At 42.3% G+C, this 26,000-nt stretch overlaps 1 protein-coding gene across 1 annotated transcript in view; it reads right to left on the reverse strand.

Moving 5' to 3' along the window:
* The window catches only part of LOC104933488 (phospholipid phosphatase-related protein type 4), a 39,180-nt gene extending 13,574 nt beyond the window's left edge, over positions 1 to 25,606 (reverse strand). Inside the window, exons 1-6 of the mRNA XM_019266778.2 lie at positions 25,075 to 25,606; positions 14,034 to 14,219; positions 11,828 to 11,957; positions 11,398 to 11,593; positions 1,559 to 1,616; positions 1,191 to 1,364 (exon numbers count right to left, since the gene is read on the reverse strand). Coding sequence (XP_019122323.1) covers positions 1,191 to 1,364; positions 1,559 to 1,616; positions 11,398 to 11,593; positions 11,828 to 11,957; positions 14,034 to 14,219; positions 25,075 to 25,158 — 828 coding nt within the window. The 5' untranslated portion in view covers positions 25,159 to 25,606. The remainder of the gene's footprint in view (positions 1 to 1,190; positions 1,365 to 1,558; positions 1,617 to 11,397; positions 11,594 to 11,827; positions 11,958 to 14,033; positions 14,220 to 25,074) is intronic.
* Between the last annotated feature and the right edge of the window lie 394 nt (positions 25,607 to 26,000).

A 26,000-nucleotide genomic window follows, 5' to 3' on the forward strand; every position in this document is an offset into this window, starting at 1 on the left:
TGGGAGGTACCACATAGTGCGAATATCCACCAGTCTCTACACAAGAGTTGAACATCCATTTCTCCTTTCAGCCCATAAAACTGAATAACACACTGATACACACATACCATCGTACATCGCATATGCTATCACTAATGAAACTGACTACAACAAATGGTTAGTAATTAAACATAGCACAGCCTTTCTTTATTTCTTGTTTTAGTAAGTGGCGATAATTTAAAAGATCAGTGTGTGTGTGTGTGTGTGTAGGATTCAAGGAGAAGAAACAATAGAGGCTGCAAAACTGGTGAAAAACACAAAAGGCCCTATTAAGATCCAGTTTGTCCGACTGTAGACACATTGCCAATTCAACATGATGGATCTGTAGATTTATTGGTTCGGTTCTAAGGTAACAAAAACAGAAGGATACCTATTTTCAAGTGATTACACACACATACACAAATTAAAATATAGTTATTAATATTACATCCTGTTTCTACCAGTAGAACTTTCAGAGTAATAAAGTGTGTGCCAGTATAGAAAATAACAGCCTCAACATTGGAAAAGGCCACATCTCATCCATTATTTTCTTATATCAGCATACTTTGTTGTGTATTAGCCTTTACCCATCTGCTTGGGTTCTATATTGTACATTTCTGACTAAATTTCATTTTGCCACAAAATATCATGACCCACCGGGATCTCAAGACTTTCCAAAGACGAAATCGCTCAATCTTAAGCCTGCTACTTATCTCCAGTTACTGTTGGTATGAGCTTGAACAACATGGGTCGACATTTCTGGAGTCCTACTGGCAGCGTCCTACTGGGAAGCTGAGATGGTTGTCCATAAACATGAATCAATTTCCTTCTATTAAAAAATGTCCATGTCTATCCTTTCCACAATAAACCAACTTAGAAATGAACAGACACCTTCAGATGTTATTTGAATAATGACAGAGAATGTTGAAACCACACTGCAGGACTACAGTTTTCATAGATGTAATGGATTCATTATGGCATTGGTAATTAGTAAGTAACTTTGAGAAGCAATGTTAATTTATAAAATGACTTTTCCCTTTTTGGGGGTTTTGTTATTGTGGTTCTTCCATCTCTTTGACCATTTATCCATAAGAATTATTACAATAAATGTTTAAGCTACACAAGAAACATTTGAGAATATCAGATCGCTTGTGATTGGCTGACTGTGTTACCAGATAAACGGCGATGGCAGCTCCCAGTAACCATCCACAGTAGACATCGACAGGGTGGTTTCTGAACTGGATGATCCTGGTTAACCCGGCCAGGATGGCCAGCATGACAAAAGAGAACACCAGGAGAGGCTTCAGCAGCTTGGCCGAGTCTGTCAGTACTGTGTTAAAGTACATCTGAAACACACAATTTCACTCAGTCCATCACTCTATCTATATATCTATTAATGTAAAAACAAATGATCTCACACTTGTGAAAGTCATCCTAGATAAGCATTTAAACCATTTGTAAATAAAGTTTCTGTCATTTTAAATTTTATCTTCAGCTACAAGTCTCATCCCACATACAGGTGTGTATATTAACCACTTACTGAGATGTAGACAGCGGCAAATGCAGCCAGAGTTGCATGCTGGGAGGGGAAAGACTTCCTATAAAGAAAGAAAAAAAGCAAATTATCATGACCAGACAGCAAAGGACAATGCTGAATATTCATCAACAACAAGAAAGTGACTTTCAAAGAACCTTGGACGTTTGTGTGTGTTTGTTTTATGGAAGTGTGTGTGTGTGTTTGTGTTATGGAAGTGTGTGTGTGTGTGTATCTGGTGGCAACTCTGCCCTAGCAGGTGTTTAATAAATGCAGTGTATGAAGGTCACAGCAAAGCCAGCAACTCTGGATCTCTGATGTGTTTCCACTTTGTAGCTGAAGTATTACAAATGTATAGACTGGTAATATGTACAGTAATGGTAATATGTACAATATGTACAATATGTATAGTATATGAACCGATAGAGGACAGTGTCAGTGTTCCAGTAAAAGTAAGCTGAAATAGCTATTACCAGTTCATGTCTAAAATGTATCCATGGATGTACAGACTATCACTGGACTTCTTTGACACTGAAGAAAACTTAAAAACTCGATGATTCTCAGGCTAGTTTAAGCATCTTTTTTTCCTGTGGTTTCTGAGCGGATTTATGGCCGTTTTCATGATGTACATGGGGGATAATGACGTCATTGTGATGCAAATTGCAGTCATCAGGGACTAAGTTTTAAAGTACCTTCATTGCCTCCATCAGCTAGGCCACAGCCACTACTGCAGCTCCAACTTCTGACTGTGTCGAGAAGTGAGACAAACTAGCAAAAAAACTGTAACTTCCTGTTGTTTTTAAAGCAGCAGCATGCATCGTTGCCTTGTGTTTCTCCCTAAAAAAAAAGTTCTATCTGTCACTGCTTTGTTGAGAATCAACACTTACACATGTACCATGGAAGCAAATGTAGCTCTCAGGTTGTTGCATAATACTACACACTGTTGAGCAGGGCGATGTGCCACTCAGCCAAAAAAAAAAAAAGTTTGCATCATGAACAGAGCCCCCTCGAGAACCCTTGCACTTCTGCAGAGTAGGTACAATGATGGCATTTCCATTTAGCTTTTCAGCTTCTCCTTAACGCAACAAAAAGAAGTGTTGTGACGAGAAATCTCAATTCTAGTTTCCACAAACCAGGACACTGTCCTTCTCTTTGAGGTGCAGAGCTTACCAAATACAGATATCCATTCTGAAGCAGCTGACGGGTATCGACGTGCCAAGCGGAATGCGGCCTCGGGCGTGGGAGGAGTTCGGTGAGGCCATGGAGACCGACTTTCGAACGGCTTTGAGGAGGTTCTGGACCACCATCCGGCGGCTCAGGTGGGGGAAGCGGTGCACTGTCAACACTGTGTTCAGTGGGGACGGGGTGCTGTTGACCACGACTAGGGACGTCTTGGGTCGATGGAAGGAATACTTCGAAGACCTCCTCAATCCCACCAGCACGTCTTCCTTTGAGGAGGCAGAGTCTGGGGACCCCACGGTGGTCTCGCCCATCTCTGGGGCTGAGGTCGCTGAGGTAGTTAAAAAACTCCGCGGTGGCAGGGCCCCGGGGGTGGATGAGGTCCGCCCGGAGTTCCTCAAGGCTCTGGATGTTGTGGGGCTGTCTTGGTTGACACGTCTCTGCAACATCGCGTGGACATCGGGGGCAGTACCTCTGGACTGGCAGACCGGGGTGGTGGTTCCCCTCTTCAAAAAGGGGGACCGGAGGATGTGCTCCAACTATAGGGGGATCACACTCCTCAGCCTCCCCGGGAAGGTCTTTTCGGGGGTTCTGGAGAGGAGGGTCCGCAAGATTGTCGAACCTCGGATCGAGGAGGAGCAGTGTGGTTTTCGTCCGGGCCGTGGAACTGTGGACCAGCTCTATACCCTTAGCGCGGCCCTGGAGGGTGCATGGGAGTTCGCCCAACCAGTCTACATGTGTTTTGTGGATCTGGAGAAGGCGTTCGACCGTGTCCCCCGGGGGATACTGTGGGGGGTGCTCCGGGAGTATGGGGTTCCGGACCCATTAATAAGGGCTATCCGGTCCCTGTACTCTCGGTGCCAGAGCTTGGTCCGCATTGCCGGCAGTAAGTCGGACCTGTTTCCTGTGAGAGTTGGACTCCGCCAGGGCTGCCCTTTGTCACCGGTTCTGTTCATAACCTTTATGGACAGAATTTCTAGGCGCAGCCAGGGCGTTGAGGGGCTGCGATTCGGTGGCCTCAGGATTGGGTCGCTGCTTTTTGCGGACGATCTAGTCCTGTTGGCTTCATCGGAGCGTGACCTCCAGCTCTCTCTGGAGCGGTTTGCAGCCGAGTGTGAAGCGGCTGGGATGAGAATCAGCACCTCCAAATCCGAGGCCATGGTTCTCAGCCGGAAAAGGGTGGAGTGCACTCTCCGGGTCGGGGATGAGATCCTGCCTCAAGTGGAGGAGTTCAAGTATCTCGGGGTCTTGTTCACGAGTGAGGGAAGGATGGAACGGGAGATCGACCGGCGGATCGGTGCGGCTTCTGCAATGATGCGGACTCTGCACCGGTCCGTCGTGGTGAAGAAGGAGCTGAGCCGAAAGGCGAAGCTCTCGATTTACCAGTCGATCTACGTTCCTACCCTCACCTATGGTCACGAGCTTTGGGTAGTGACCGAAAGAATGAGATCGCGAATACAAGCGGCCGAAATGAGCTTCCTTCGCAGGGTGGCTGGGCTCTCCCTTAGAGATAGGGTGAGAAGCTCGGCCATCCGCGAGGAGCTCAGAGTAGAACCGCTGCTCCTCCGCATCGAGAGGAACCAGCTGAGGTGGCTCGGGCATCTCGTGAGGATGCCTCCTGGTGAGATGTTCCGGGCACGTCCCTCCGGGAGGCGGCCCCGGGGAAGACCCAGGACACGCTGGAGGGACTATGTCTCTCGGCTGGCCTGGGAACGCCTTGGGGTCCCCCTGGGAGAGCTGGCAGAAGTGGCTGGGGAGAGGGAAGTCTGGGCCTCCCTGCTAAAGCTGCTGCCCCCGCGACCCGATAAAAACGGATAAAGCGGAAGAAGACGGACGGACGGACATTCTGAAGGTGTATTCATGTTGAGTTTGGATACCCACCTCAGCAACAGACACACTCAGACAGTAAGACTCAACTCATCTTCTGCACGCCACCATACATAATAGTCTCACAAAGGGACTACAACTAGCATTTCATTGTGCAACCCTCTCTGGTAGAATGAATCTTGCATTAGACATGTTGATAGAAGGATATACAGTATGTTTAGTTGGGCTACAAACACATTACGTAAGTCATACCTAATGACATTTACAACTAGAAGTGCATTCAAAGTGTCCCGAGGTGTTTTGTTTCTACAGGGATGTTTCAGGTGCACATAGCAGGGTTGTGCGGTGGTAGGGGGCAGGGGCAGACTGGCCATCTGTGTGATCTGGAGAATCACAGGATGGCCGGTACTCTAGAACGGCCAGCAGCCCACCACCCGCCACGCAGTCATCACCTGTTTTTCCCCCCTGCTAATCTACTCTTTCACACTCCAGTACGATAGGTGGCAGCAATGCACCCTTAAGTTGGATGCCAGCTGCCCCGCCCGTGCCCACCAATTAAGGAGAAGAAGAAGAAGTAGTAGCAGCAGCAAAGACGTTGAAGACCATAGAAACAATATGGATAACGCCGGTAAAAAACAGAAGGCGAGGGGAAAAAAAATGCGACATTTAGAGAGTGAAGCCGCTGTGATGATGAGGGACAGAGAGATAAGCTGGTTCCACAGACAGATACAGGGCAAGTAAATATGGAACATGAGAGAGGAAGAAAGAGAGTTACTTGCTAGGGCAGATGTTAGGAAATGTTATTCAGGTTGCTACATTTTCATCTAGAGGGACTGCAGTGTGAGGATACCTTCATTTCTATGTGAGTATTCAGGTTAAACTAGAATACTATGCTCTTAACACAACATCTAGTCAACATCAGTGCATTCACTCAAATTTGGATGGTATAGTATCATGAGCCACAATTAAAGTATTGTGACACTCATGCCAGGCGTCGTTGTTGTTGAGTTTTCGCATGCTGATTGCTTTGGGCCAGGCCTAGTCAAAGTCCAGTTCCATTTTTAGTCCCAGTCCGTCCAGGGTAGGGGGGTGAGGGGAGCTGAGATGTAGATCTATAAAACAATCAAGAAAGAACTTTTATATTCTCTGATTAACTGACTTTATTGAGGCCAGCGCTTGCCCAGTGTCATCGACTGTCTATGTCTCTTGACCAGAGCTCTCCCTCTCTCTCTTAAACCATTGTTCGATGACAAATCAAATTAAACTTCTTCGTGTCACTGTTTGCAGCGTAAAATTCAAGTCTGAATCAGATTTAGAAGCTGGTACATGAAATAAACAGAGACAGCACACACACACAGGTAGATTATCAGAGTTCAGATAGTTTCAGTTTTACTTCAGGCTGACTGTGGAGGGTTTACACCGAGTGCCTGATGAGCAGCCAGAGCGTGACAGGCTCTTTTTTTCCAAAAGTTGGATCTGGCTCAACTTCTTCTCCGTACGCCAGATTGTTTTTTTGCTGACACCCCTGCGGCTCGGACCGTCAGAGCCGAACTCAAATGAATGGAAAAAACTTTTTGCCGGAGTGCTCGCTCCTGTCTGAATGCAGCCTGACTTATTCTACAGCCAGCTTCTAGTGGACCTTGAGGACCTGCAGTTTTTAGCACTTGCACATCGACACAGAGGTTGCTGCAATGGGCACGGCAAACATGGAGGTAATAACTGTTATGGAATTTTCTATCCTTAGGTCACTTATGGGCCTTGAGGTCCTCGGCAGTGTTAGTTGTTTGGCTTTGGTTGAGAACAGTAGGTGCCAGGGTCAAAGAGACCTGTTGCTGCATTCCTAGACATAATAGATAGCTTGCCGTTGATGTTCCAGTCTGCGTAAACAGACATCTGTGTCTCCAGACTAGAATGTGCTGACAATAACACCTGCATGGGTAAAAACATTCTCTTTGACTAATTCTGGGCGTATAGTATTTGTGGTGTTATCTTTGGGTTTAAAGTCTATCCACCAGCATGAGTTGGGCAGAATGTGAGACCGACTCAGGCACTTCTGATGAACTTTGAGAGTGTCTCTAATTCTCCTTGAACAAGCGTCAATAAATAATACAGCATAAGACATCAGAGGCTCCTGAACACTTTCTTCCTTCCTAAAATCACCATTGACCTTTGATTCCAGAAATTTCTCCACAACAATAACTGCAGCTGTTTACACATTTGCATGAAGAAAGCTCCCTCTAAAAATAATATTTATGTGACAGGGAAAAATATATTTCAGTTATGCAGAGGACACAGTGTTCTGATGTTTAATAAAAACATATCCTGAGATTTTTTGAAGAGATGTATCTTGAGAACGTCTGCTATAATTTCACTGTACAAACTAAGAAAGAAAGAAGCTCACGCGGCTCACCAGTCTGGCGTGGAGAGAAGCACAGAACATTCTGTGCCATTTTTGCTAAATCCTGCTGTGGTGTCAGAAGGTTTAATTGAAGCATCCGCACAGGTTGAATTGTGCACATTTGTGCAGTATTTTTGTAAAATGTTACATTTATGCCATTTTGTGCCTCTGCCATCACTAACTGCTCTGTGCACTTTGCGATAAGAGATCATTTAATAGGTAGTAACACGTGCAACTCTGGGTGACTAAAACTGTACTCTGCTACTTGATCTCTATATGCACAAGCTCAGCTGTAGCACTCAATCCTTCTTAGTACAAGTAGGTCATCTGATGCCACAAAATTAGCCAACATGCTCAAGTGCATAAAAAAGGATGCAGGGGTTTCTCCATGTCTTCCTACGTGGTTTGCATTTTTGCATAAATGAACCTGGATTGTGAAGCTTGTTTAAAAAACCATTTAACGTTCTGTCACAATGTTCTGTTGCAAGTACTCAACTACTGTCATGCAGCTGCAGTATCCATCACTTCCTGGTTTGTTAGGATATAAAACATCATATTTTAGGCCATGAGGAGCCCAAGATGTTTTCACACCTCAGCATATCTCACTAAATCTACACAGAAGGATACTAGATGGATTTTTACAATTATGTGCGATCCAGCCAGCCTCTGACTCCACTGAACCCATTTATTACAAGGTCATAAATACAGTGCCATCTGAGCTCTCAAGCTTAAGGCAGAATGATCACAAGCACAAGCTCTGTGCGGGTTTCCTCGACATGTCCTGATTTGTTTTCCTGCTGCAGTCCAAGGACACGCAGTCCAGCTTCATCACTCATGCAGCTTTGTTTTAATACATTTTGCCACATGATAGAAGCAGGTCTGTGCTGAGTAAACAATGAGCTGTGTTGAAGTGAAGCACAGGAGACAAGCTTCATGGATGTGGCTAAGCCACGGTTAAACAAGCTGCCACTGTAGCTGACGATGGAGTGGGCAGGAAAAACTGTGGTCTCCAGAGCTGAAGTGGCATTTACAGTATAATGAGAGCTGCACATTGAGAGCAGACTTCAGCTTTAACTTGCAATGTGACTGACAGACACATACAGTTATCCCCCAACCACAGTGTTTCCAAAAATTCATCAGATGCCTCAGTACTTGAGAGACTGTTGAATGAGTGACAGCAGTTTGCCACAGGTACAACTCTGGATTTCAATAAAGTTGTGACAATGTGTAAAATATTTAGCCTGGGGGAAACAACGTCAGTGATTTTTGAAAACAATGAAATGTGTCAATAAAATGTGGACTTGTTGTTGATATCTGTCTTCCTCTTTGCATGATCATGTCCAGACTTACAATTGTGGATGTTTAAGTTTTGCTTAAGTTTTGTTGAAGTGTTGCTGAGCCCATGTAGTAACATCCTTTACACACAGTCATGTCTGTTTTTAATGCAGTGCTGAGCCCCTTTTATATCCAATCATGATACTGTCACTTGTTATCAATGAACCTGTTTACCTGTAGAAGTTTCAAACAGATGTTTTTGAGCATTCCACAACTCTCACAGTGTTTTGTTGCAGGCATCAAATTCAGAATGCGTAATTACAAAGAACACGTCTTTGTGCTGCATTTAGGTGAACAACAGCGTTTCATTACAGTTATTTCTGCCTGTCCAAAATATAAAAGCATCACATTACAAACTGCTGTGGCTCAGGAGGTAGAGCGGGTAGGGCAGTTCGATCCCTGGCTCCTCCACAAGAACCCCAAATTGCTCCCGAAGGCTGCGCATGTGTGAATGCATATGAATAGTTAGCTCCTCAAACTGATGAGCAGTTGGCATTGCATGGCAGCTGATGCCATCAGTGTGTGAATGAGAAATGTAGTGTAAAAGTGCTTTGAGTGGTTGGAAGGCTAGAAAGGTGTTATATAAGTACAGTCCATTTACATTCATTTGTTTTTTGATGTTTTTGTCCAAAGTGCTTGTTATGAGCCATTTGTTAAATGTTGTTTAGCTCAAGGGCATTTAAGATGTGGACAGGAGATACCAGGGCTCGAAGCCACTGCTTTCCAATTAATGGACAACCTCCTCTACCATCTGAACTACAGCTGCCAACCACAGTATGTATGCACCTCCAGCATCATTAGAGTGCAATACTGTACAAAGCTACAAAGCAGGTGCAACAAATCTGTTCACAACAGAAAAACAGGAAGCAGCAGATGATTTGTGAGGAAGGAAGTTGAAGGTAGCTAGCTACTCTATGGTTGTGTATTATATATATATATACTATAACTCATGATAGAGCAGCATTATTCATTGCATTCATTTGTTGTATGTTCTGTTACTGAAGAAGACAATGACATGACATCTTTATGACATCGTCAAATTCTTTTGTTATTGTTAAAGCTTGTTTGTTAAAGCTGCAGAAATGATTTCATACATGAAATAGGAAATATTAAAGAAGTCAAGCAGAATGTACAGTACGCATCATCCAACCCCATCCTCATGCTGATACTGTGATTCTCTGCGCGTGAACTACTGAAGCAGAGTTGTGGCTGTGTTAGTGATTTCAATTTGTTCGTGAGCTGATTGGATCGTTATTAATTGCACACCATCAAACTGAAAAAATCATTGTCATTGTTTTTTTGTTTGCATCAACATGACAGGGCTCATTACCTGCAGCAGCTGACTGACTCCGAGCACAACTCGATGACTTTGTCACAGACAGGAGCTCCTTTTAGTGCAAAAATAGACCAAAAACTCCTGACGCAGCCAGACAGGAGCTACATTTAGCATTGGAATGCTTTGTGAATACAGCCTGGATGATCACTCATGTAACCATGGGTGTAAGTGCTTTAAAGGTCCAGTGTGTAAGATCTGTCGGGATCTATTGGCAGAATATGGCAGAAATGGGTCATGATAATTATAAGTATGTTTTCATTACCCAGATAGCAGACCAATATGGATTCAGCATTGAATCAGTGTTGATGCATCAACAAAATTGTCATTGAATCAATGTTGATCAACATTTAATATAACTTTGATTTTTCATCAGGTTTGCACCCTGAAATAATTTCAGTGATGAAAAATAGATCAAGACAAACATAAAACCAATGTTAGTTCAATTTAAAATCAATCACTGTTTTATCATTGAACCAACATTGAAATAACATTAATTAAACCAATCCCCAGATAGCAGACCAGCATTGAATCAACACTGAATCAATGTTGCCTTTATCACTAATTATTATCACAACCAAAATGATAACTCTCATGGAATTTCAACATTGAATCAATGTTCCCATGCTATCTGGGTAGTGTTCTTGCTACCTTAGAAAGAGACTTTTATATCTACAGGCCCTGCAGTTCCTCTTCCACAGAGTCTGCCATTTTTCTAAAGAAGCCCAAAATGAACAAACACTTTCACATTCTCCATGAGTTTTGTGGCCACTGTAGTTTGTCTTACACACCTTTTAAGGCCAGGCTGAGGCAAATATTCATTTGGTTTCAATCTACTGTCACTTGAGGCTGGCTCCAGAAGTGGGTTAGTCTCCATAAGTGGGCGTTCAGACAGGGACAGGCAAACCGTGCGCCAGCGACGTTTTTTAAGTCATTTCAGTGGGGTCGTGCGTTTCCGCGCCGGCAGCCTGCAATGCAAAATTTTTCTAGCGACGAAGTGGATTCACGGACTAAACTCACTTTGTTTATTTCATGTACCAGCTTCTAAATCTCAGTCTGACTCGCAACTTACCCAGCAAAATATAATGACACAAAGAAGTTTCATTTGATTTGTGTCCAATGATGAGAGAGAGAGAGAGAGAGAGAGAGGGAGAGAGAAAGTGAGAGAGAGGGAGAGAGAGAGAGAAAGTTATTTAAGCGGTTACATTCAGCAGACACACCCACGGCAACCCACCACAGAATAAAGAGCTGGTTTTAATAACCAGCCCATCTCAGCTCCACCCACGCTCCACCTCTTTGCCCATTTTTGGATTAGCCAGCAGAGGCAGGACTGTCAAGATGGCGGCAGCCAGAGCCACCACACTGAGCTTCAACATAGCTCTTCAGTGGGGGACGTCACAGAGACTACGTCCATTTCTTCTTCATGGCTGTTAAACATGTCCTAAATGTGACATTCAGATGTTTTGTAATCTCATCACAGTAGAGCAGCCATCACCAGTATATGTATTAGCACATGACCTTGGCAGACATGAAGCACAGTGTCCTACTTGCTGCATATTTTCTCAGTACTTCTCCTGAGGGCAGGTTTGTAACCATAACAACAGCAGAGAACTAGTCTAGGACTGCAAATTACAATGCGATTATTATCCTCCAAAAATTAACAATGACTCCATAAACACACTTTTTTACAAACACCCACACACATCCTCTGACACACTCACTAGTTCACTACTAGTCCCACTCCCACACTCTCCTTCTTAAACAAAACCCTACCTCCCAGCGTTGATGAGCCCGCTGTCTTGTCCAGAGCAGATATCCTCCAGAATAAAAGCCTCATCACAGGTGGACATGTTAATGTGGGTCAAGTTGGGCTTACACACATCCAACCAGTAGGGGGTGTGCTGACCCGTGGACAGCTGGAGAATGTCAGTTATCAGCGCCGTCACACACAGGCCAAAGATATGGACTCCTGTGAAAAACAATACATGTTAGTAGTCAGTAGTCGAACATGAGCCCTTCTGTAATATTAATAATAATATTATATTATTTATTTATAATTTATTATTTATTTTATTTATTCTTATTAAAAAATATTCTCATAGTCAGTCCATTCCTTTACAGTTGGAGTGTGTTACTGTTACAGCTGTTTGTTTCAGTTACTGAAAACATGCACATAATGACTATAATGCATGTGTCCTCCCACCTATGAAGCGTACAGCTCTGCGGATGTAGGAGTTGAAATTACAGCCTGCAGCGTTGATGTTGGCCTCCGTCTGTGTGGCTGTTGACCTCCTGGATAGATAGCAGTACAGAATGGCCTCTCCTATGAGAATCTACACACAAAGAAAGAAGAGATCAATGCAGATTTTTATATAGAGAGACTTTGTATATACTGCTCCATTTATTGTTTCACAACTGAAAATAGAGAGTATGGTTTGTTTACACAATAATTAGAAGATTAAATGTAAAAAACGGACAAATGAAAAATCACAGATGAGAAAGAATGCAAGATGCAGTTAAGAATGAATTTTATTTAACATTAAAATGTGAAATGTTGCATCAAAATTACATTAAAATGCCAGCAAGTTGCACAAGACTTTTTGAGTTATCCGATTTCTTAAATGTCATGTAAACAGGAAACTGGATTTGATTTTGTATGGGAAAGTAGTGAAACAGAACTTTTTTACAGGAAGAACCTCTAAAAGCTTCCAACTCACCGAATAAATGTAATGGCAGAGTTAAGACCAGGATGTGATTGAAAATAATAATAACATAGTTCTTGTTGTTCTTGTTTGTACACTATAGAACAAGTTAGGTTTTCTTTCTCTGAGCCAACCCAGCATTGTCTGTGGTATACTGATAAGATTTTAAGTTTTTCCTCATCTTCTCGACGGCTGGGGCTGAGTTGGGAGTAGGGATTGGCGATATGGACTAAAAAATGTATCCCGATAATTTCTGGTATTTATCACGGTAACGATAAAAACAACGATAAATAAACACCAATTCAGCCTAATCTTTTTGACTATAACTGTGCTATATTTGTCTATACCTGCTAAATGTAACCGCTGTGAAACAATCAGGAAATAACTTTTTATTTCGCTGATTAATGACACTTTATCGAGGTCTGCGCTCGCTCTGTTATTGTTGTCTGTCTGTCTCTCTCTCTTGCACTCTTTTTTCTCTCTCTCTCTCTGTCTCTCTCTCTCTCTAATCATCGGACACAAATCAAATTAAACTTCTTCGTGTCATTATATTTTGTGGCAGACTCAGATTTAGAAGCTGGTACATGAAATAAACAAAGTGAGAACACACACACAGGTAGATTATCAGAGTTTAGTCCGTGAATCTGCTTCAGAGTCATTTTAGGCTATGGAGGTTGGACCCAGTGTCTGATTGGCGGCCGGAGTGTGGGGAAAGAGCTCCTCACTGCCTGGCGTATCTGCTATGCCTTCCGCCATGTTTGTCAATACATGGGTGTTTGTCAATACATGCGTGTTGGGCTGCAAATGTGTCGCACACATACATACGTCATCAATGGGAATTTACCGTTTTTATCATGGGATGACATATTCTTACCGTGGGGAATGTTTTTGACGACATATTGTAAACAATGACATATCACACATTCCTAGTTGGGAGCTTATTGATGGTGGCCTCAGTTATTCTATACAGGGGACAATAAAAAATAGACTTGTTGGAAGAAAAATTAATATGTCTAAGGGCAGCACAGGAAGAAAGATCTGTGTCCATTATGTGTGGACTCGAAAGATTCAGTATTATTTGAATGACCTTGTTGTCTACATATCCCTGGAGGAAAAGTTGCAAAAATGGATAGAACCTGAATACTGGATTGTAAAATCTCTGTGAGGTCACAGAAATTCTGATCAATAAATTCTTAGCTGTGAACCTACAACAGGCTCTTTATGCTGAGCTGAAAATAGAAATAAAGTTATTACTGAGAGCTGCACGAGGCATTTCAACTCATCAAATGGCAGCTAGTTTAAAAGAATCCTCCTCAACATGTTTCAAGATGCTGGCTGATTCCCATCAAAAGTTAGTTTTGCGTGGAAACAGCTCAGTGCTTCCACTTGTACTCAGTGTGGTCGGACGCCCACAACATGGGCACATTTTCAAAGCTGCAACATGTAGGAGAAAACTTCACACTGATTTCCCATCACTGCCTATATTTGTCTACATTTTATTGTCAGATAACAGAACATACTACTCCTGTTAGACGAAATATTCAGTGACTTGATTTATTTATGTTTTATTAATGGTAACAGATGTTTGCCTTAGTGTGGACAACAGCTGAGTCACTTCTGTATAACACATATAATCACAAACCAATTAGCCACATGTAGATATTATTGTAAAGTACAGACACTAAAGAGGGGAAGGGCTTTACTTACAGTGGCAGTAGGAGCGGCGAATGCCAAGCTGAAGAGCAGAGGCAGTGGGCAGACTTCCTGTCTGGGCAGGATGTAGGGCAAAGACAGACTGCGGTCATTACAACTGTACCCAGAATGCACCGGCTGGAAAATGTCAGTCAGCTCCAGGAAATAAAGACTGACAACAGAGGAGGCCAGGATAGGGAGCTGCAGCGAAGAGACAACAACAACACAAACATAAAGAATTACAAAAGGAAAAAGGGTGTTTCAAAATGTGCTGACATGTATGTATGCTTCAATAAAAATGATATAAACATGTTTTTGCTTTTTTTTTGTTATTACAATGAGTTTTTAACTAACCACACCATAAGAAGAAAAGACTGTCAGCAAGAAGATAAGCTGTTTCTTGTCCAACACTGCACTAAAATGGACGAATCCACACACAGGCTGCAGTACGTTAGCCAGTGAAAAGGAAGCATTCTATCTTGAAGCTGATACTGAAGCAGCATGGGCAAAAAAAGAAAATGGCAGCAATACTTTTGAATGGAAAGGTCATCATCAAAAATAGTGAATACCAAACCAGTGGTTCGATTTGCATTCAGTGTGTTAAAAAGTCTAACACTCAGAGGCACCACATTAAGAAACACCAAACTTTCTGGATACACTTTAGGAGAATCACAGGAGAGGGACACTAAAGTGCAGAGTTTGATTACATCTTTCGATTTGAGTCGTATTATCCTGATGTGGTCATGCATAGATCAAGAGAGCTACAGCAACTTTTCTTTATTCATGCTGGGTCTAAGTAAAGAAGAAAAGTCCATTCCCAGACTCAGAAAATGTAACAGAAGGCACGCTGGCCATTGCGGATACGGTATATGGTGACAAAATTACTCTGACACGTTCTGCTTTTCAGAGTTCTGGCTATAGCTCTGGCCAACGTATTGGAAAATACAGAAGTTATGATAAGAGTCAAAAGTCAGAGGATCACTAAAGTGGTGACAGGAACATGAATGTGACTGATATTTAATGGCAATCTATTATCAGAAGAGGTTATATGGATACTCATTTCACATTTAGACATTTGATGTTTTTCCAGTTCACTTCAACACGTTCATCGTGTTCATGGTGAAAGGAGCATCTAGTGGTCATGCTTACATACTTAGTCATGGTAATCAACGTAACATTAAATCCAATCTGTGATTTGTTTGAAAAAAATGTATGAAAAAGCACAGGTTAATGACCACACAACATGCAGCATCTCATATCGGAGGGTGGACAACACTGACCAGATGATTCATGGAAAGGAAATATCACCCTCAGTTAATCCCAGATATGGCTGCATAAAAATACAGACACAAACACATGCAGTAACAAGTGGAGCTCAGCAGTCTGACAGTCACACTATCAATGCTTCTGTCAGGTTCTTTTGTCAGCTGCAGACAGAGGATTATTAAAATAACTTTAAAGAAAACGCAAGGCCAAATACTCAATACCTAACCATGAACAGAAAGAGTTTTACTTTCTGCACTTTAATCTGCATTATAGTACATATTCAAGGTGATGCTAAGTCAATGCTCTAAAGAATTTATATCAAATAAAAGTGGGTGAACGTTGGCATAAAGAAAGGGACATGATTTGGTTGAAAACCAGACTTCTTGAAAAGGTAGTACTGGAGATTCAGCTATTCTACCCACTCACTGCTGAGTTAGAGATAAAGGACAAACAAAAGGAGACATACTAGACTGTCTACTGTGTACACGATCAAATGCCTGAGGTTCAAAGCCAACAACAACCAGAGCTCTTCACAGTAACAGAGCAAAAACAAAATGACAGGGTCAGGGACGTGAAAGTAGGGCTGCCACAAACGATTATTTTGATAGTCGACTAATCACAGATTATTTATTCAATTAGTCGACTAATCGGATCATACGTAAATTGACTGTCCCGGAGAGGGGTGGGTGTGCAGGCGCTGTAAAGCCGTGAGCCACCTTCGCCCCCGAAGTCTTTCCATGCCGACCCAGAGCCACCGCGGAGGAAATGCGCCCGGCGGAGCCCAGCCAGCACTGTGCGGCCGTCCCTGACCCGCCGAGTTGAATCCCCCGGGCAGACTGCGCGGATGCATCGACTACTAAATTAGTTGTCGACGATTTTGTTCGTTGACATAATCGTGACTAATCGACTAATCGTGGCAGCCCTACCTGAAAGGTGGCAGCCTTAAGTCATGGCTTTTATCGTGAAGTAGCTCTACAATACAAAGACATGGTCAGGATGTGGCCGACAGCATTTACTGAAACAACGTGATATCAGGTGTGTTCAGCTCTTTCTGTCTGATTTCAGCTCAAATCAAAGATTACATTTACATGTTGACGGTTTCCCCTGAACACACTGCTGCCCTTTCACAGTGTGTACCATTATCCTGAAGCACTTTGCCCTTACACAAGTTAATTAGTACTTCATCTCAGCAACCTTGTGTGACAACCTTTAGAAAATTATGCAAACTTGTTAATGTGCTGCTTTAAATGCAGCAAAGTAAAGTCCTGTCTACCCTTGACAAGTTTGTTTTCTAAACTTTCATATGACTGAAAAGACTGACGAAATAATTAATTAACAGCAACAATCTTTATGACAGATTCATTTTAGTCAATTATTAAGCTAAAATGCCAAACGTGTTTTGGTTCCAGCACGTCAAATGTTTTTTTTTGTTTTTTATATATCTTTGGACTGTTGGTTAGACAAAACAAGCAACAAAAGGATGTTACCTCAGGCTAAACTATGATTTTATAGACTAAACAATTAGAAATGCAAACAGAAAAAAAATCAGCCTGAACTGATGACATTGATATTAATATGAGTCAGATGCATCATGACAATCCTGAATAATATGCCACATTCACTTTATTGCTCTGTATTAGCAGGATTACAAATTGCTAAATGGTGGATATTGCCCAAACGTGGCTGTTTCTGGAGTTAGAGGTTGTTCAAATTATCAACTACATGATCTGCTTCTTCGCCTGCAGCACTCACATTTCTGACTGCTACAGTTACGTAAAGACCTGCCATTGACTGTGAAATGCTCTCTGTTTTCCACAGCCTGCAAGCCAGGATTACCCAACAGGGCTGTTATGACTCTCATGATGCCTGTGGCATTGGACATTTACCAATTTTCACCTTTTGACACCATGACAACACCAAACATTTCACAGTCAGTATGCCTGGAGCCTGACAAAATCACAAAGTAAAGGTGTACATTCTGTTTGGCCGTGTCATAACAAGACAGGGAGTCTACCTGTCAACCCTGTGAGGCTCAGGAACAGAGGTGCTTTGAGCTAAATACCACACCAGTGTGGCAAAATGGTTACAATGACAATGATAACCAAGTTAAACATCTTACTGTAGTGGGGTAATATGTGTCCGTCTGGCGCAATGTTTTCATGGGTCACTGAAACATCGCATTCAATTGAGGGTTAGATTAATATCCTCGTCCACAGGTAATGATTTTTGTATTTTTATTAATTATAACTCATTCTAATCTATTATTTTGACTTTGATTTGGATTATTTCGGTGTTCAAGCGTAGGCGGGTTTATAAAACTGTTTCATGGGTGCCAGTCAATAGTACCTGCAGCAAAGCCTGCTTCCTGCTCCGAGAAGCTGCTCAGCCACCTACATGAATTTCAATACCCTGCCTTTGAAAAAACTCTGGGGGAACACTTCACACTGGCCATTTCTTTACATAAATATCAAATCTACATAGCATATCACATTATTAGACTGTGAAACCTGAATATGACAGCTCGGACACCGCAGTCTGGCTTTGTGGGTAGAAGAACATCAACGTTTATCAGCGACCCAAAACTTGGTGTGTCAGGTGACAGAAAGAGTGCTAATGGACTACAAAAGTGGTGCTAACTGGAAGTAATTAGCTGTGGATGGTGTTCCCTGTATCAGCTACATTCTTCCGCAGTAGATGTATCGTGATCAGACCAGATCATTAAAGTCTTGGTGATATACAGCAGCTTTCAGACAGGACAAATTGCACCCCTGAGCAAAAAACACACAGTAACTAATAAAAACTATTAAAAGTATGTAAAGGTCACTATTAAAGCTGCATCTACTATTTATGAAGCTGATACAGGGGCTTTATTAGAACTCTTTCACTAATAACAGCTGCTGCTGAAAGCATGATTGAAGAGAACTGAAACAAAACAAAGAGCTAACAAAGCCCAAATGCTTAAGGTTTTTAAAAAAGCAAAGAAAGACTGAGAGCTGGCTGGAAGCAACTCTGTGTTTCACAGCTTCAGTTCATTTCAAACAGATGTGTTCATCAACAAGCCAACAGAAGAATATTCATTATCACAGCAGACTTCCCTAAGGTTATCAAGGTAATTGAATGGACTCCATCCAAACAAATGAAGCCAATAAGCATCAGCCTGTGAGCACTTCACAAATACTGAAGATAAAAAAGCTACTGTAACATAGACATCTAAATCAAATCAAATCAAATCAAATCAAACCAAATCAAATAAATTTTATTTGTATAGCCCAAAGTCACAAAGTACATTTGCCTCAGAGGGCTTTACAATCTGTACAGGGAGTGACACCCTCTGTCCTTAGACCCTCGGTTCGAGTGAGGAAAAACTTGCCCACAAAAAACCTTTACCAGGGAAAAAAGGTGGAAGAAACCGCAGGAAGAGCCACAGAGGAGGGATCCCTCTCCCAGGACGGACAGACGTGTCTGAAAGTTTCCCAACATTTTGTCAACATCATTGCTCTCTCTATTGACTGCAAATAGATTTTTGAGGGTATAAAAGAGGTGTTAGAGGTGTTCAATAAATTAAGACCACTGAATACTGATTCATTAGTGACTCATCACTGACCAAACATCCTCACAGGTTGAAAGTGTCACAGTCAGCATAGCTGTGGTATGCAGCGTGTGCCATTCTGTTAAAAATAAGTATGTATGTATCAGTGTATGTGCGGCCAACGAGTAAGAAGAAATGAACAGAAATACTGAGGATATGTTTGAGGTCATCTCCAACTGACGTGTTTCCATTTCCATTTAGTCATTTAGCTGACGCTTTGATCTAAAGCAACTTACAAAAAAGGGAAACAATCATGGTTCACTGCAACTAGGACATGTTCTGTACTGTGACAGTACTAGTGGGATAGATTTAGCATGAGGTCTTTAGGAGTTTTTCAAGGTAGAGAGGGACGGCCCTGGACTTTTCTAACGTCACTGGACCATATTTCAATTAAAAACTTCATTCTATGCACCGAGGCTCATTTTGTTTTTGTTGTGTTGTATTCCTTTTTTTTTTGGTTCTGGTTCTAGTCTGTGTTACTTCCTGTAACCATTAAAAAAAAAAAGAATTCACATGAGAAACAAAGCAAACCAAGGTCAAAGACTAAAGAAATGATGTAACAAATGAAACCTTCTCTTACTTTCTTCCATCTGTTCAGCAATTATTGCATAAAATGTGTGAATTGTTCTAATGTCTTTTTTTTTGTTACCCTGAATCCACTGTTGGAAAAGGGAATTCCAGACGCTGTTCTTTAATCTGACAAGGACTTTGCTTGAAGCACACTAAGGTCCTTTATGATTTGCTTCCTCTAAATAATATGTGGCAAAAAAACATTGAAAACTGAAAGCTAGTAAATGGGGAAGCACTTAATTAAGCATCAAGGTCTTAAGGAATTATGAATTAATTACTGAACTGAGGACCTTCAGAAACAAGGCATAATGTCAAAGCATTAAAAACATGTAGGGTCTGATGTTCTTACTGATGTATGCTGTAATGCTGTTGCAAATTCTTAGCTTCAAAATATATACAATACACTTCCGGGGTGTATATCCTCTGGGGTGCTCAATACCATGCATATCTGATGAATATGAATATGAATACATGGTGATGATTATCTGAAAGACATATATTAACTAAAGCCTCAGTGGTCACTGTGCACACAGAGGAAACTAGGCTGCAGTAGGGATGTTTTTCTCCTCTTAACGTCTCTAGCCCTGAACACACAGATATAAAAATACACCCCATTCAGAGGACCATGTTGCCTAGCAGCCAGTTAGTGGGTAGGATGGTGTGACAGTGTGTGAGAGAGAAAATGTGGGAGACACAGAGAAGCTCTGTCAGGAGGAGAAAGAAGAGATGAGCAATAATTATGATAGATTCAGAATGTTTTCAGCCCAAAGTGAGGAAACCTCAGCCCTATCACCAACACTAATAAACATGATGTGCAGATCTCACGTTTATTGTTGATTCCTGAAAAAGAGGCCAGGCTCTGCGCGTCCTTAATCACGCGCTCTGTTTACAGTTAACACTGCAAAATTACATGAAAAGCATAAAATCAGCAAAAACTCTGTGCCGATAGGCTTTTCCCTCATTAGTCAGTCATCCATAATTTAGTGCGCCGAACACATTATGTACAACAGCGCCTATAGCTTGGTGGGATCATGGTTGGATCATATGATGACTCCATTTGGAGACTGGTTTGGAAACTTGCCTAACCCTAACCTAAAGTGGTGTGGAGTGATTTAGCCTGCTTTGATGACTGGTTTTAGTTTTGCAGACTGTTTCTCACGGCCAGCCTCCAGCTCCCTCCTTGCTGTTCCAGCTTCTGCACGTTCATGAATACAAAAATTTCACTACAATGTTGAAAGATTCCAGACAACATGAACAGCCATTTAAATGTCTAACGTGACAGTTATGCTGCTTTCAAACAGTTAGGGGTCACAGCTGTCACCCTGCGTTCTATATTTTGAATGGGCAGCGGCAGGGTACAAACTCACTTGTTGCATCGGATAGAAATACCAAACATGTACCAATATTCTGACACCAGCAGTCCGTTTCCATTGGGTGTTCCCTTGGTAGTACAGTAGCAATCACTCCTGTCACAGTTCCACAGCAGTTGTTGCTGTAACTGACACTGTTATTTTTTGGGGCTTTTTCAAGCTTTATTTGTGACAGAGACAGCTTAAGAGTGACAGGAATTTGGGGAGAGAGAGATGGGGAACGACATGCAGCAAAGGGCCACAGGTCAGACTCGAACCCTGGGTCACTGCTCAGCCTTCGTACATGGCACGGATTCTCTACCAACTGAGCTACTGAGTGACTGACATTGTTTGTGGACATCCAGCCTTTTGTGTCCAGGCAGCTCTTATCTTGTTGGAGCATCATCTGTAGGTATTCTTCTATTGCAACTGTTGTTTGTCTATGATCAGCTATTGACACCTAATGTGTTGGTAATGTAACATTACTGTAAGTGCTGAATTACTGTTGGGATACGTGATGTGTCACTTACCTTTACTCGTGTGGACACTATTGCTTTGTTTAGACTGAAGGACAGTCAGATTTGTGTCTCAAATTAGATCCTTAAAAGAGACTGTCCACGCTGTTGATCAGATTGGATTTATGTGTCCAAACATCGTCACTGTATCTGCAGCAGTTGCTGTGGTAACAACGTAGTAACCATGTACGTTGGTGAGACGACTTTCAAACACATAGGATTGGAAATCGGAGATCCATCATATCGCTGTCCAAATAATTGCGCTGTCAAGTAGGGGTGGGCGATATATCGAATATACTCGATATATCGCGGCTTGTTCTACGTGAGATGTATGAAATGACTATATCGCGACCATCGAGTACTTGTCACGTAAATGTTTTAAGCCGTCGGCATTTAATTCTCCGGAGTTTTGCCTGTGACTCCTGGTGCTCCTCACAGGACGCAGCACACTGCCCCGCCCACCCAGAAAGATCCCCTGCGCGCATGCGTACTTTTTGTATCGAGTGAGGAGAGAAGTGATGAGCCCAAGCGAGTTAATTGAAGATGGAGACGGACGACTTGGTTCCGAAGAAACTGCGGTCACGCCAGCCGTCTCTCGTTTTCGCGTGGTCACGTCAGCTGCTCCAATATTTTCAAGTGCGCCCTTATTGCCGACTTTATGTCAAAAACTTTGAGAAAACTGGGAAAGTCAGCGCTAGCTTACTGCAGCGTGTGGACACTTCCGGTTTTCAAAATAAGACGTGGGTGTTAAATTTATTAAAGGTTTATTTATAAAATATGAAGAATGGTTAAAATTTGATTTAAAAAAGTGTGTCTCATAAGCCAAGTATGATCCTGCACTGCTTCAGTGCTCATATGTACATTATGAAATATATTAAAAATTCATAAAAAATATGACAAGTCTTAAAATGCTATAAAAAGAGGTGTGTCTCATACAGCAAGTGTAAATCTACTGTTCTACATTGATTCTGAGCAATTACAATGCTATCAAGGTAATAATGACATTATTATTTATTAGAAATAAACAATACAAAACAACAACAACAAAAATATCGAGATATATATCGCGTATCGCGATATAGCTTAAAAATATCGAGATATTGGTTACAGGCCATATCGTGCAGCCCTACTGTCAAGTCATGTGTTGTCTTTTTTGCTTTGCTCATAGCAGCAGGATTCTGCTCAGCCGTCTCGTCATTCAAAGTCGTTGTGTTGCGTTGGGAGTGACGTTTAGACACTTTGATAATTGATTTGAGTCCCATTTCATGTGGTTTGAAACTAATTTACAGAAACCACATTCTGTGTGTTTGTGCTGTTTAGACTTTCCAAAGTCAATCTAAATCTGCCAAAAACAGATTTGTGCTGGCAGTTTGAACATGGCCAAATTACTGTTGGGATGTCTGATGTGACTCTTGTGGACACTGTCTGTTTACTAGATTAATGACTGTGCTGTACTCCCTTCCTTTCACTTTGTCCTGAATACTTCAGTGACTCTACTTTCCTTGTTACTGAATCTTTATTGATTTGTAATTATCATTCATGTTTGGTGTCCAATACTGTTTTCACTGTTACAATGACTTCCAGCTTGAAGCCAATCTGTTGTTACCACCCTTTAGAGATGGTGTGAGGGCAGGACCACACTCTACAGGTTGCTGCAATCTACCCACTCTAATCCAATGCTAAATCTTGAATATTAAAGAGACATGTCACTGACTTTACACATGGTTGTTGTCATTTTCTAGCCACTGTAAATACGACTCAGCCTGGGTAATATCTTCTGCAGCTTTGGGGAAGCTGTGTAAAGTCAGAGAAGATAACCCTGATCATGTCATCAGGGTTATCGTGGCAGAAGATCACAATAGCTTATCTTTGATGAGGCCATTGTGGGCAATGTTGCAGTTCAGGAAGAGGCAAGTATTCTGGATTGTTGTCTGAAGGTGTGTCAGGTAAAATTCACTGGATTAGGCAAAAATGATTTCTCATTTCAGTTTTCACAAAATTGACATCAATATTATGATTTGAAGGTAGACATACCAGCAAAAAACATGTTCAACATGTGTTTCATCCCTACATCTAGAGTCTAATCAAAACTGCATGATTGCATTATGGGAAGTTGGGAGTCCAGAGGTTTTTAAGCTTGACCTATATTAAAATGTAAAAAACATTCATCAAACTCCAGGACTAAATGTTTTTTTATTTAACTGTCACACAGGAAACATATGCCCACTGTGAACCACATGAATGTCTTAATTCATATTACATGAATCTAGGTTGCCTGGTAATTCTGTGATTTCTAAGTATGTAAAGTGTGTGTGTGTGAGAGAGAGCTGCCACGCTTGTCAGTTCACTCTTGCACTTCATCCTCAGATTCAATACCTGGTGATGCAAGCATGGTCTGAGAAGCAGCAAGCAAGACTTAATGCAGTCGCAAGATCATTCGTGCCATTTAAATCTGTCCTGATGCTGCCCAGGCCACATTATCCATCATCATCAGGTGGTCATTAGAACTGAGTCATGCTCTGCAGTGAACTGTACGAGCAGTGAGTCTAAGACAAGCAGAACAATCAGGCTGACACTTGTTGAAAAGGTGGAAAATTACAACAAGTAACTGATTTTCTCATGTTGACAGTGATGCAGAGTCTACTGTTATTGTCTTCATACTTCGATGTCTATGATGACCATATGATCACAGTACTGTGAGATTGATATTCAAATATGGGTGATACTACTATTACTGATGATAATAATTTATCAATAATACTTCAAAAAGGTGTTGAAAGAAGAAGGTGCTGTTCCACAGTCTGGGGGAGTGTGATCTAAATGCAGTATCACTGTAGGCTTTAGTCCTGGGGCGAGGAACAATTACTGTGAGACAGTTAGTGGAACGCGGCGATCTGACTGGGGCAGGCTTAAACCGGGAGCATTCATTTCTTAATACCGCAGATTAAATGGATATTGTGTTGGCGGCGTGAAAATGAAGTATGAGCTCATAGTTGGAGAGTTGTTGTCATAGTGACATCTCTGTAGTAGTTCTGGTGGCTAGACTGCCACTTCACTGCTGTGTTTTTCTTCGTCTATTCCCGTGCGTGTTTGCTGTTTTGTGTTGGATGAGCCACTGGATGTCTACATATCCCTCTGTATCTATCTATCTATCTATCTATCTATCTATCTATCTATCTATCTATCCATCTTTGCACCAGCCCTTCAAAAATTGCCGTATACACAAAGAATCATAATATCCTGTGGATGGAGACTGCAGTGTCACTGGCTGCAAAAAGAACGGGGTAAACAGGGATGAGGTGAATACAAATTTTCAGCATCACTGCTATCAAACTGCACACACGGTTACAGTGCGTCTGCCTCACTGTTATGATGATAACTTCATATTTATTTACATCATTAGTGTAACCCGATTTCTGCCTTCAGACTGAGTCCACAGCTACATGTTCATGAGACAGATGCTGCCAGATGCCTGAGCATCATCTGTCAAGCAGCATCCACCTCACTTCAAAACCAGACACGCCAGCAGCAGCAACAGATACAGACACATGACTGACTGAGAGCATTCATTCAGCCGCTGTTACATGAGGACATGTCAGCCCAGCAGTCAGCCAGTGACTACAAGCAGCTGACCAGTCAGTCAACCAGCCTGCAACCGAACCTCTGCAAGGTGTCACTTCACACAGATAGATAGATAGATAGATAGATAGATAGATAGATAGATAGATAGATAGATAGATAGATAGATAGATAGATAGATGTCTCACCTCTACAAAATAAAAGCACGGCAGCAGAGTGACACTGTCCTTGGTCTCATCTCCGCCTTTCAGCCGCTCCTTGGCACGAGACATCACGAGCGGACGGTGGTCTCTCCCGTTGCCGGGAGACAGGGAGCTGTACTTGATTCCCGTCGTAATTTTGGCGAAATTCCGGAGTTCGGTCCCCCCCACCCCCCCACACCCTTCACCACCACCACAAGTCCTTTAACGGCGGACCTTCATCGCCCGGAGAGCTGGAAGTGCCGCTGCCCGTTAACGTGATTTCTCCGTGGTCACCCCTAAAATGCGTCTTTTTTGGGTGGGGGTGCGGGGGGCTTCAGATAACGGTGTCAGCGCAGGGCTGGCGCTGTCTCCCCCTGAACTGTTGTCCCTGTGTGCTGACATGAAAGTGAGAGCGGCTCTGTTCAGCGGACACCCCGGGCACCCCTCTGCTGCTCCGGCTCTGCCCCGGCTCTGCTCTGCTGCAGCAGGTGACCGCCGATAAGTTAGCCTCACTAACCAAACACGTTTCCTGTCAGGGTTTTCAAAATAAACGCATTTGACTATTTCTTAGCACGTTTGTTTCCCGCTCAAGCGATAAATCTACTGGACATGTGTGTAAAAGCTCTTGCTGTATTCCTATGATTTCCAGAGGAGCTTTGTTTGAATTTGAACGTAGTTTACTGCAAACATATTAGCCACATCTGGTATATTGGGGCTAATTTCCGCTAACTTGACGCACATCAGCAGGTGTGAAGCGGTAGAACTACGTTATGATGTATCACTCTGCATACATTTCAGTTTTATATGGAGGCTTTTTATGATCCACAGACCCTGACGTGAGCTGATTTGATAAAGACCTTTTTGCTGAAGTAAACGGTTATCACTGTAAATTGTTCCCAGCGGGGTCTGTGGTTTACTCAAAGGAGCCGGGT

This window comes from Larimichthys crocea, chromosome X (genome assembly GCF_000972845.2).
Source record: "Larimichthys crocea isolate SSNF chromosome X, L_crocea_2.0, whole genome shotgun sequence".
Taxonomy (NCBI): domain Eukaryota; kingdom Metazoa; phylum Chordata; class Actinopteri; family Sciaenidae; genus Larimichthys; species Larimichthys crocea.